Source organism: Dermacentor albipictus, chromosome 2, assembly GCF_038994185.2.
Source record: "Dermacentor albipictus isolate Rhodes 1998 colony chromosome 2, USDA_Dalb.pri_finalv2, whole genome shotgun sequence".
Classification (NCBI taxonomy): Eukaryota; Metazoa; Arthropoda; class Arachnida; order Ixodida; family Ixodidae; genus Dermacentor; species Dermacentor albipictus.
In genome coordinates, this window is record NC_091822.1 from 129,258,595 (window position 1) to 129,271,037 (window position 12,443).

General features: G+C 47.2%; 1 protein-coding gene across 3 annotated transcripts in view; it reads right to left on the minus strand.

The window, feature by feature from the left end:
* Nucleotides 1–12,443, minus strand: part of LOC135897409 (complement inhibitor RaCI7-like) — a 139,005-nt gene that overhangs the window by 80,685 nt on the left and 45,877 nt on the right. For 2 of the 3 annotated variants that reach the window (XR_011511846.1, XR_011511845.1), the window contains exon 3: nucleotides 7,389–7,422. Coding sequence is in view for 1 of the 3 variants with exons in the window: in XM_070533050.1 (XP_070389151.1) it covers nucleotides 7,389–7,422; nucleotides 7,890–7,926 (71 nt within the window). In the remaining 2 variants the exon portion in view is untranslated. Of the gene's footprint in view, nucleotides 1–7,388; nucleotides 7,423–7,889; nucleotides 8,024–12,443 lie in introns of those variants that run through there. The other variant, XM_070533050.1, reaches the window with a different exon arrangement.

The window sequence follows — 12,443 nt, forward strand, 5'->3', positions numbered from 1 at the left end:
GATAAAATTTAGTAATATCATTAAATCTTGTTAATATATCTTTTTCTCTCCAGATTTCCTCCTCCGCGTTCTCCTGACCGATGGAAGTCACTCTTTGCTCAGCTCGGCGAGTAAGACCTCGAGCTTCGCGGTGTGCTACCTCGTTGAGGTTGACTGCGGGAATGTGTGGAGTCGTATGCGCTGGGAACCAGGGCAATTGCCTGCCGTTCTTCTCTGCATCGGAGAACTTTGCTTCATTGACTCTGATGATGTGCCATGCCTCAGGACAGATCCTACCTTTTGCATAATTTCTAATGGCCGCTTGGGAATCGCTTATGATGTACTGAGCATTCGTGGAGACCAATGCTAGTGCAATGGCTACCTCCTCTGCGGTCTCGGAATGTTTGGTGTTAACTGATACGCTTGTAAGGGGTTTTTGGGTGTGATCTACGATTACTGCTACATAGCTATTTCTGTCTGGGTATTCAGCCGCGTCTACGAAGATTGCTCTGTCGTCTGACCCAAAGCTTCGGATAATTTTCTCTGCTCTACTCTTGCGTCTGCCGTCGTTGTAACCTGAATGCATGTTCTTGGGTATATTTGGTACCAGGAGTTTGTCACGAATTTCTCTCATTATCGTCCTCTTTTCCCCGTATAGATTGTGATAATTCATTCCTAGTTTGCTTAGTATATGCCGTCCCGTTTTGGTTTTGGTTAGTCTCTCTGCTTGAGATGTTTGTTGTGCTTCTATGAGTTCGTCCAGTGTGTTGTGGAGTCCTAACTTTAGCAAGAGATACGTGCTCGTACTGATGGGAATCCCTAGAGTTAGTTTGTATGCTTTTTTTATCATGTTGTTAATTTTACGCTTTTCAGCTGCAAACCAATTGTGGAAGGCTGCTATGTATGCGATCTGACTGATTACGAATGATTGTATAAGCCGTATGATACTTTCTTCCTTCATACCTTGGTGCTTGTTAGTAATTCGTTTGATTAATCTCATGGTGTTTGTTACCTTTGTGTCTAACTTCTTTACGGTTTCCTTATTTGTGCCTTTGCTCTCGATTACCAGATCCAGCACTTTGAGCTGGTTGACTATTGGGATATTCCGCCCGTTCTTGGTGTGTAGCTTGATTTCCTCATGAGCCTTGTTTCTGTCGTATCCTTTGGGAGGCCTGCCTCTAAGTGTGGGGTGGTACAATAGAAGTTCAGATTTCTCTGCAGAGCATGTGAGGCCTGTTCCTATGAGGTGTTCCTCTACTGTGTTAATCGCAGTCTGGAGTCGTTGTTCTATGGATCCGTCGCTGCCATCACAGGTCCAGATAGTAATATCGTCCGCGTAGATTGTGTGATTCAGGGACTCTATGTGATTTAATTTTTCGAGGAGTCCCATCAAGACGAGATTAAACAGCATCGGCGAAATGACAGCGCCTTGCGGCGTGCCGGCCCCCCCTATGTCGATCTCGGGCGACTTGAGCCCTCCGACGGAGATGACTGCTTTCCTGTCTGATAGGAAGCTATTGATGTAGTTATACGTCCGTTGCCCTAGTCCTATTCGTTCGATGTTTTCCAATATGGTTGCGTGGTTGGCATCATCGAAAGCTTTTTTAAGATCAAGGCCCAAGATGGCCCTTGTCGAGAGCGTGTTTTGAAATCGATTACCTGATGCTTAGGTGGAGCATCGCATCTTGTGTCGAAAGATTTTTGCGAAATCCTATCATTGTATCTGGGTATATGTTGTTGTCCTCTAAGAAGTTGTCTACTCTGTTTAAAATGACATGTACCATTAATTTTTCGACGCAGGATGTTAGGGAGATTGGTCCGAGGTTGCCTATCACAAGCTTTGTACCAGGTTTTGGAATAAGCGTTATCGTCGCTTTCTTCCATTGAGCTGGCACTTCTCCCTTTACCCAACACTCGTTTATGTATTCTGTTAGTTTGGCTATCGATTCATCATCCAGGTTCCTGAGAGTCTTGTTGGTAATACCGTCCGGGCCTGGGGCGGATTTGGTGTTTAACTTTTGTAGGGCCGCGCGGATTTCTGCCTCCGTGAGTTGCTCGTCTAATTTTGCGTTTGTATTCCCGCTGTAGATAGGATAGATGCAAGGGGGTGCCTGTTTTAAGTATTTCTGCTGTAATTCATTGAGAAATTCCTCTTCTGTACGCTCATATGCGTGTATTAACTTATTAATGGCTTGCATGTGAGTTTTCTTGTTATTGTCATGGTCAAGCAGGAACCTGAGCATGTGCCACGTTTTGCCGGTGCTTAATTGTCCGTCCATGGAATTTCATATCTCGTCCCATTGTTCTTTGGTCAATTGCTTAGCATGTTCTTCTATTTTTTTGTTGAGGAGTGCTATGCGCTTTCTTAACTTTCTGTTATGCTTCTGACCGCTAAGTCTATTCTGAAGCGACTGCTTAGCTTCCCACATGTGGAGAAGTCTGCTGTCGCATTTATCCAAGTTAGATTCAGGTGGTGCTATTTTTGTGGCAGCTTTGACGTCATCACTGAGCTCCTTAGTCCATTGTTCTATGTCTGCGATTGATCGTTGCTGTGTCTTCTCTCGCGTTCTACGAAATAGTTCCCAGTCTACTAATTTGATCTGTCGTTCCTTGGGTCTATTCGGCCCTTCTTTGACGTGTAACTCTAATATGCGGTGGTCACTACCCAAATCTTCCAGTGTGTTGTGCCACGTCGCTTTTTCAATATTCTTGGTAGAGGTTAGGTCTGGGGTTGTGTCCCTGTTTAGCGCCGTGCCTACTCTGGTTGGAGTGGCGGGGTCTGTGACGAGCGTGAGGCCTAATTCTTGCGAGACGTTCCATAAGTCCCTTCCTTTTGCTCTGGTATATAAGTATCCCCACGTGGTGTGTGGGGCATTGAAGTCTCCTCCTATAACTACGGAGAGCAAGGGAAGGCCCCACCCGCGTCCTTAAGGACTTACAAGTGGTGTGCCGTTTATACATGAATGGAACACTCCCTATACAAGCCATTCGAATTCTGGGCCTCTCACTAGAACGGATCCACGTTATCGTCTGGTGCCCCGGGAATGAAGACCTGTGGGCCAACGAAGAGGCGGAGCGCTCAGCTCGAGGTCTCACTAGCCGAGCTGCAGACCACACTATTCTTCAGCCCCCGACAGACCGACAAGCGACCGGCGACTTATTAAGCACAAGTCACCAAATACTGCCGGACCGATGTCTCGAGAGAAGAGAATACGCTCCCCGAGACAAAGCTCTCAATAAACTCTAGGCAAGGGACTGGCGCCGCCTGCAAACGAACACCTACCGACACTTGTCCCGGACATGTCCGTGGTGTAGCAACCATACAGCGACACTGGCCTGCATAACACATGAATGCGCCGACCGCCCGGGCGATGCAATTTCGCCACGAGTCACAGCACACACATTCACTACGTGGCGTTGGGAGGTGAGATTCTCCGAACCGGGCCTGGGAAGCCAACTGGCGACCCTTGGCCAGGCCCGGTGAGCCACGATCGCCACTGGAGCCCTGTCAGAGGGAACCACCCAGGAATAAATCGCGCAACAATTTCTGTAACAATCAAGTTCCATCCTCCTCCTCCTCCTCCTCCTCCTCCCTGTTACCTTAACAAACTTGAACGGAATAGGATCTCACTGGAAGAAATATCGAAAAATAAGTTAATTATTGTTTTGCCGCTCCTGCACTAATGAATGGTGTTTCGCTGTTTTTTGTATGTTGCGTTATTGTTTGTTACATCACAGAATGTTAACAAATGTAGTAAGGCTGTTCTCAGTTATGTAAGGGCCTTTTCTTACTGATCCCTACTGTAAGTATTTGTGCCCTTGTACTTTCAGAAATTCAGTATGTATTCCAATGTTTCCAGTATTTCTCTATATTTGTCATGCCTAAGCGGTTTCCTCGTCATACTGTCATGTGGGGCCTAATGGGGCTTTCTCAAAAAGCTGCATGCAGCTTTTACCCTTACCTCCGCTCTCATTCTGTATTCTGTGGAACGTGAGAAACAAAGCTTATTATTATTGTTATTAATAATAATAATAATAATAATATTATTATTATTATTATTATTATTATTATTATTATATAAATAAGTGCACGAACGAGCTTTTTGCATTCTCGTTGACGTCACCATAAAGGACGATTTTGAACCAACGTTTCAAAGTGTCACCGCTTTTTATCAGTAGTTTTTATTCAGCTAAGTGCAGCTGGCCACTGTGAGAATTTTCCTAAGGCGCCTAACTTACGGTTAGGCCCAGGAAGTGGTGGCTGGCACGGCGTACAACAATTTCCAAATGTGGACGCCTTCCTACGCTAGATAGTGTGCGGCTCCGCGGAGTCCCAAATATTCAAGCAACCATTTTACGATTATCATGAACGAGGAACTGGGAACAAAGGGCAGGTCACTATACTTCAAGAAACACCTAAGGCAACTATTATGTCAGCGTGCGGTTTAAAATACCATTGCAGAAAACTATCAGGGCTTCATTCCGGACAAATATTGAATTATTTACAGAGAAATATTCGTAACTGAAGGCGGTGAATATTGTCTAGGGCAAATTTATTCGCCCTCTATGAGCAACACGGTGTGACACTACATACGTCATCATTCTCCAATACTGCTAATAATGTGCAAAAAAGCACTCCATTTTCGAGCTTACTGTTTCTTGCGTTGAATACGAACGTGTGCCAAGAATCAAGTGGCGCTTTCTACTGCTTGTAGCTAGAATGTACTTTGAACTGTCTGTAAAAAGCATCGTAACACTACGCGACAGCGAAACTACTGTCTGGCTTGCCACTGGGATCAAAAACGTCGTGGTTAATGTTAGAAGAGAGGACTGCGAATGTGCGAACGGCGGCGCAAGTCGCGGCTGGATGTTCCTATTGAGTACTGAGGCCTTTTTTGGCTGGGGCAGATGAGCTATGTCGTTTGTGACGCGCCGACTGCTCTCGAGAAAGGATTGTGGTCGTGATGGAGGCCATGGCGCTGCAGCCAACGGTTCTTACCCCACTAGCTGGGCGATCTTCATGATGCAAGCGGCATCTCCGGCTGGTGAGGAGACCGCTCCTTTTTGTCGTCGTCATTGCGACGGGTGTGGGAACCATAAGCGCCGCCGGCAGCACGCTTTTGCGGTTCCTGCCTTCACCTTTAGTGTATGGGTACCGCCAGCGAGTGGAACTTCAGCAAGAAAATGACACTTACATGGCTCGCGGAGCAGCTGGGTATACCACGGTGGCGCAGTATGAAAACTTTCATACATTCAACAGGCCGTATGGTTAGCACCCACGTAAACTTTCTTCACAGTTTCCGGGAGGTTGGGGTCAAGCAATACCGCGATCTCCATAGCTATGTAGTGGATACCTGCATCGGTGATGTCACGGCGAAGTTTTATTGCAATTTCACTCCATGCGCATTTTTGCTGTCGGGGGGCGCCATCACAGTGATGTTCCGTATAGATAACCAAGGCAATAACGCTATTGTCACGCGTCGCATGTTGTATGTACGAGTGAAAGGATGTGAGGGAAACCGATGATTGCGGCTCAATCTTGTGCGTGCAAAGGAAGAAAGTGGAGAGGAAACGCGCCGTCTTGCGTCACGCGAAAGGCCGTGGGGGGTTGGGAGGGAGGAAGTAGTAGCGGCATTGTGGTCTGGTAGCGACTGAATATTTAGTGATGGGGAGCAAGGGGAATTGATGATCGGGGTTCAATCTTGGCGCTATATATAGATGAAAGCGGGGAGGCAGCGCGGAAGGGACGGGGGCAACTTCGACTCCTCCAACACGTGCGTCCTTTGCACGGCCGCGTACGGCCGCGTGCCTAATATCTTCAAAGGGATCTGAAATGGCTCATAGCGTTGGGCGCTCTGTGTTCTCGCCCGTCTTGCGTTGAAGCGAAAGACGGCTGGAAGGTCACCTTGTTCGCTGCTGCTGCCGCACTTGCACACACCAGCGATATGGCTGCGAGTGTGGACGCTCATCGACTATGTTGTGTCAATGTTTGCTTGTGCGCGTTGACACCATGCTCGTAATATCTGTTAGTAGGCGAATGTTTCCAAGATTATACGGCCGATAAAACTACTATCCTTACTTCGTATAGCCGTTCACTACTTTGCTATAGCAATGGATGCTTCGCCTTTCAGGCGAAACTGCGACGTTTTTTTTTCCTTACGGATTTGCACTGACGTCATACCATGGTTGCATCGCTCCAAGATGGCTTCACAAGATGCTGCTCCCAGGATGACGACATGTCGTTTTATGTGGGCATGAGGTGTGAGTTCTTCGCGATGGCATGGAAATCCGTCAATGGTTCCATGTCGCCGCTACGTGATGCATGCTCACAGCAGAAAAAAAATGGCGAAAGAGACCAGGGTGCTTTCGGAAAATATTTAGGACTTTGAGTCTACTGCACGTCCTCGGCAACTCTGAGGCTGCCCTACTCGGTCTGCGATGTGTTCGCGGTGTGCATGTCGTGGAAGCGAGCCAGTTATAGGACTCTTCACGGCCTGATAACCTTGTCAACTCGGACATTGCCTGCATCGTGGCATGCACGTTCAGGGCACCAGCACAGTTCCTACCCGCTGCCGTGGGCTCCTTATATTTGCTGCAGCCACCGCTGGTCAGTTACATCGCCTTTCCAGACCGAAAGTCTGTGTGGTAACTGCCGTCACGATATCGTAGCTAATTATGGAAGCAGTGGAGGACGCGGAACGCGTAAGTAGTGGCGTGAGCCGTCACTGGCCAGGGTTATCAAGTATTAACGCCTGCTCTGATGGACTGTCGAACAGCGCCGTCTCTTACATTACCAAAATATGAGAGAACGACAGCCATGGCGTCGATACAGAACGAAATTTTTGACCATCTCTGCCATTGTCAAGAACTTCAGTGAGCGGTTTTCTAACAATCGAAAAGGACCATTTTCCTTCACGTTATAATAAAATGCAATGGAATCATCGTTTCGTTGTCAATTATTGTATAATGTAGTTGCACAATTTTAATTAGGCACTACGACATCAGTGGACTTGTGCTAGATTGCCCCAGGGCAGTCTCAAACTGTTTCGTGCATTTACCTCAAAGTTATTGCCTACTAAACCTCTGTTCACGGTAATATTGACTCAGTGGAGCTTTTAGAGAATGAATGTACGTCTTTAGCTTGCCGTTAACAAAACTTTGCTTTAACATGAACACGTAATGGCCATTCCTGATCTTCATCACTATGTTTCACATGCCAGAGATAGCAAGCAGAGATTTAATGGAGGAGCTACATCTTCGCTTTTACGCCTTTGCGAATCTAGCAATTTCAAGCGAAGATCTCATACAACTAGAAAATAGGGCTTTTCAATTCAATAAACGTTCCCCAAATACTTCTTTAAAAGAAAAACAGAAGATGTGCCTCACACAATGTTCTGGAAATATCTTACCTTATGTTGAGGACAATCAGATCTTTGCGGACTCCTGGAAAGAAATTAAAAGAAAAAGAAATGTCTCTCTGGTCTCGATGTGTCTGCAAAACTGTGAAACTGACTTTCGCATATACTGCAAAAGGCGAAGGAAACCATAAAAGAAATAAGCTATGCCGATCCATTCAAAATGCTGGAAGCTCTGCCAAATGAAGCTTTAGTGAAACGGCAAGGAAAGTGCTATAGAACCACATGCTGCGCCTACAATTACATTTTTTATACTACCGCTCGATAATCCTTGGTTCTACTCTTCAGTTGTGTAATTACGGCTACATAGGTTCTCTCAGTTTATTTGTAGTAGAAGTGCAAGGCTTTGTGAGAGCAGAACAATATGCGAAATCACGTTATGAAGAGTGACAAGACGTTATTAAAAAGAATAAGACAAGTCATCTGTAAGCAGAAAGCAACGGTAGAAAACTATGATGTGATGTGACAAGGCAAATGTACAAAATTAATTCATACTTTCAGGGCCGGCGATTTTGGCCGGTGCGTGGCCCATGGCGACAATGGTTATGCCGCGGTTATCTTATTGTGCGCAGGATCAGTCCAAAAATAGGTAGAAGCAGCACGAAGAAGCACAAATACACACAAGACTTGTATTGACGCACATAACTCGTAGAAAGCCGCACACCCACGCGACAGTTCCCAAAATATATATATATATATATATATATATATATATATATATATATATATATATTGGTCAAATGTAAGCGGCCTACAGTTCAGGTGGAAGCACGTGTCGCCGTGTCGGAGACATTCTGGAACCGAAGTCGGCCAGCAGGGTCGGACATCAGTGTCGGACAGTAGGACCGGACCGCCTCGCTGGGCTCAGGCGGCCCTGCGCCACAGTCGATATACCGGAACCTACGCGTACCCGGTTTTCCTCCGGTGGGGTTCGCGCTCAGGAGTCCACAGCAGCAGCCAGCGGGTCACGTCCACAGCAGGTGGGGTAGCCCTGTGGCCGCTCACCCGAACGCTCGTTCATCCAGGTTCAGGGCCACCAGCACTCTTGGACCAGTTGCCCAGCGGAAGAACTGGGCGAAGTAGCCTCTCATCGGGTGACAGCGTTGATTCGTGTGTGTTGTAGTGACGCGGGCGGCGATAGCTCCTATGGGCCGGACGCCCAGCGAGGAAGCTCTTTTCCCTCGAACGCCGAACCTCGTGCACTACTCACGCCACGGGCCACACTCTCTCGCGCCACGCTTTTGCAGGCGCCACTGTCGACACTCCCAAATCGGTGTCGATGATGATGATGGCTCTCTCGCGGGTATTTGGAAAGAGTCGGTGTCCTCTTCGTCAGCGCACGGGGCACTGCCTTCACATGTTTATGCTTTCCACTCCTGCGTATCATATACTATCACAATAGCCCCCTTTTCGAGAAAGTTGTTCACAACTGTTCTAACACAAGGACGCTGGATGAAAAAAAAGGAAAGGAAAATTATCATGTACGTTTGTCCGATTGTTCAGATGAGCACACGACACACATTATTCACAGGGCATTGCGCCCAGTTAAAGTACTAAGGCACAAGTCTGTTCGCTTTCAAATAACGACTAAGCACTTGAGTAGTCGCATTGTGCAATAGCATTTTGGTATATGAACCTGTGAATATGCTCGACTTAGGTAGTCAGCTCCGACATTGCCACGAATTTTCTCCAGCTGTTCATGTGCGATGTTGCATGTCTCCTCCAGGCGATTGCGCAAATCAAAGACATAAGTGTATGTCGTTCGCGTTTGCCGATCTAGTTCCTCGTTCGTCCACAGTTCCCTTAATACCGTCAACAGCATGTTACCCACTGAAGTGACTTCTACTGTCTCTTTAGGGGTTGCCTTCTTGTAGGACAAGAATTCTTGTAGGAGAAGAGCGGCTGTTCTCCTGACACCTTGATGTCCTGCCATGATGCTTTCGTGTGACACTTCTAATGTGCCATGTCTAAATGCTTTTGGTACGATCACCTGCTTAAATATTCTGCGAGTAGTCAGGTGGTACAGGCGATATAACATTCATTTTTCTTTGACGAATTCGTAGCCTTGACTCTTTTCAGAGTTGAACGATTTCATCACGTTGGCAAAAATGTTTTCAGCGTCTGGTCTTTCCGCTGTGTTTCAATCAGTTGCCCTTTAGTTACGTCACGTAAGACAATTCTCGGAACGCACAAGGGACGAATCTTGGCTTATTCTTGTTCTTCAGTTTTGGCTTGAGCCACGCTTGATACATGCTGAGGCTTACTAGGCGGCTTAGTCAGCTTCATTTCTATCAACGACAATCCTTCGTTGGGAGCAGCGGTGTGCTTCCAGTCAGTGTGCGGATCGTATGGTGCTCTCACGTTTGTAAGATTTCCCAGAACATAGTCGTAGAGGGACTCGTCCATATATGCCACTGTTAACTTGCCTCTAAAGCACGGCGTGTTCACTTGTGTGACAGCTTCAGGCAGGTAGCTTGTTGAGTCGTCCAGAAGAACAACGTTGCTCGTTTTTCGTGTCATAGATACCTCTGGAACAAATTCTCGTCTGAAAATTGTGGTATTACAACGGGTATCTCGTAATACACGAACACTTACTCCTAGCAGTCGGCCTTCAACCACTGGCATCCTGTCGATGAGGAAACCTACAACATTTCCAGGGGTTTCGTCGTCGCTGTCACTTAATCGGCGAGTCTACTTTCCTGGACACTGTGATGCTTTCACTGGACGAGTTCGAACTCGTTGAGCTTCGGTAAGTGCACACAAAGAACTCGGTTTGTTGTCCCCGTACTGATTTCGGCAATATAAAGCTGTATGTCCCGTTCTGTCCACAACTAACACTTTACCATATGTTTAGATGGGTTACAGCAATTACGAGCCAAATGTCAAAACTGGTGACAGAGGATGCACATGAGTTGCGGTTTCCTGGGAGCTTCAATGTTTTTCCCATCGGAATCACTTGTGTTATCGGGACCTTTTCCTTGGTTTGTCCAGTTCTGCGCTTAAAGAAAGCGATCCGTAGAGCTAGCAGGTTCGTCAAGGGATTTGGACTCCCGCTTCCTCAAGAAAACGATTATCTTTGGTTCACAACAGCGCAGAAACTGTTCAGCGATCATGTGATCTCGTAGACCTTCATGCCTTTTAGGCACTTAGCCATGTCAATCCAATGATCAAAACAGGCTGAAATTCTTGCTGCTAACCGTCTCCCAGTTTCACCCCCTACTGCTCGTGCTTTCCGAAACTTCTCTTGGTAGCCTCGAGCCGTGAATCGGAACCTCTGTAGTAAAGCTTTCTTTACCTCCGGGTAATCTAATGAATCAGCTGCAGTCATCCGACCGATCATGGTTAATGCTTCACCAGTTAGACACATGCTCCCACCAAGAGCCCATTTTTCTTGCGGTAAGTCCTACCCTGTTGCTACACGCTGAAATCGCTGTAAACACGCGTGCAAGTCATCGCGTTTCTCGTCAAAAAAAGGAAGTAACTTCTGTGAATTAAGGGATGACGAGAAAGTGCTGAGCGCAATTAAATTTTCAGAAACCGCTGCCGGCACATTCCGAGCTCCTTCCTAAATCTGTAGCTTTAGCTGGAGAATCTCACGTTGCCTCTCGTCAGCTAAGCGCGCTAATTCAGCAGCTTCCTTGATTGCCTCTAGCTCCACAGCTCTCTCATCGCTTTGTTTTGCCTGTTCTGCCTCAATCCATCTGCGCCTGACAAGTGCTGGGTCTGACAATCCTTGTTGGAGTCCTATAACCGTAATTTTCTCTAAATCCGTGGCGCCGTCTACTAATGTGTGTCTGCGCACAAGCGAAGCTGCCCTCTTTCATTGTGTCTAAGCGAAACTGCCCCTTTTCAACGTAATTCTTGCTGCTAACCATCTTCCAGTTTCGCCCGCTACTGCTCGTGCTTTCCGAAACTTCTCTTGGTAGCCTTGAGCCGTGAATTGCAACCTCTGTAGTAAAGCTTTCCTTACCTTCGGGTAATCTAATGAATCAGTGGCAGTCATGCGACCGATCACGGTTAAAGATTCACCAGTTAGACACATGCTCACAGCAAGTGAGCATGTAGCAAGCAGTCACAGCAAGCAGAATCTGCAGCTTTAGCTGGAGAATCTCACGTTGCCTTTCGTCAGCTGAGCGCGCTAATTGAGTAGCTTTCTTGATTGCATCTCACCTCCGCAGCTCTCTCGTCCATTTGTTTTGCCCGTTCGGCCTCAATCCATCTGCGCCTGACAAGTTCTGCGCCTGACAATCCTTGTTGGAGCCCTATAGCCGTAATTTTCTCTTAATCCATGGTGCCGTCTACTAATGTGTGTCTGCGCACAAGCGAAACTGCCCTCTTTCACTCTAATTCTTGCTGCTAACCGTCTTCTACTGTCGCCCTCTACTGCCAGTGCTTTTCGAAACTTCTCTTCGTAGCCTTGAGCCATAAATTGGAACCGTGAATTGGAATAGGGTAATCCACTGAATCAGTGGCAGTCATCCGACCGATCACGGCTAAAGCTTCACCTGTTAGACACATGCTCACAGCAAGAGCCCATTTATATTGCGGTCATTCCTGCCCTGTTGCTACACAGTGAAACTGCGCTCTATCACTGTATTTACGAGTAAATCTTGGCGAGCTCGCTAGTTTGTGATGGTATTTGGTGCAGGATCACTCCAGAAAGAGGCAGAAACAGCACGAGGAAGCACAAACACACATCAGTCTTGTATTGACGCACATAACACATAGAAAATGGCACCCACATGCGACAGTGCCCCAAAATACGTTCTAGACGGCATGCAGCTATATATATGTGTATTGGTCAAATGTAATCGGCCTACAGTTCAGGCGGAAGCACGTGTCGCCATGTCGGAGACGTCGTGGAACCGATGTCGCTCAGCAGGGTCGCACAGAAGGGTCGCATAACAGGGTCTGACAGCAGGGTCGGACCGCCGGGCGTGGCTCAGGTGGCCCTGTTCCACCAGAACGGCAAGTTGGGCCATTTGGTGGGGATTCATGGTAAGGGTTGTAACAGCGCACACGAGGCAAGGACAACAGAAGGAATAAAAC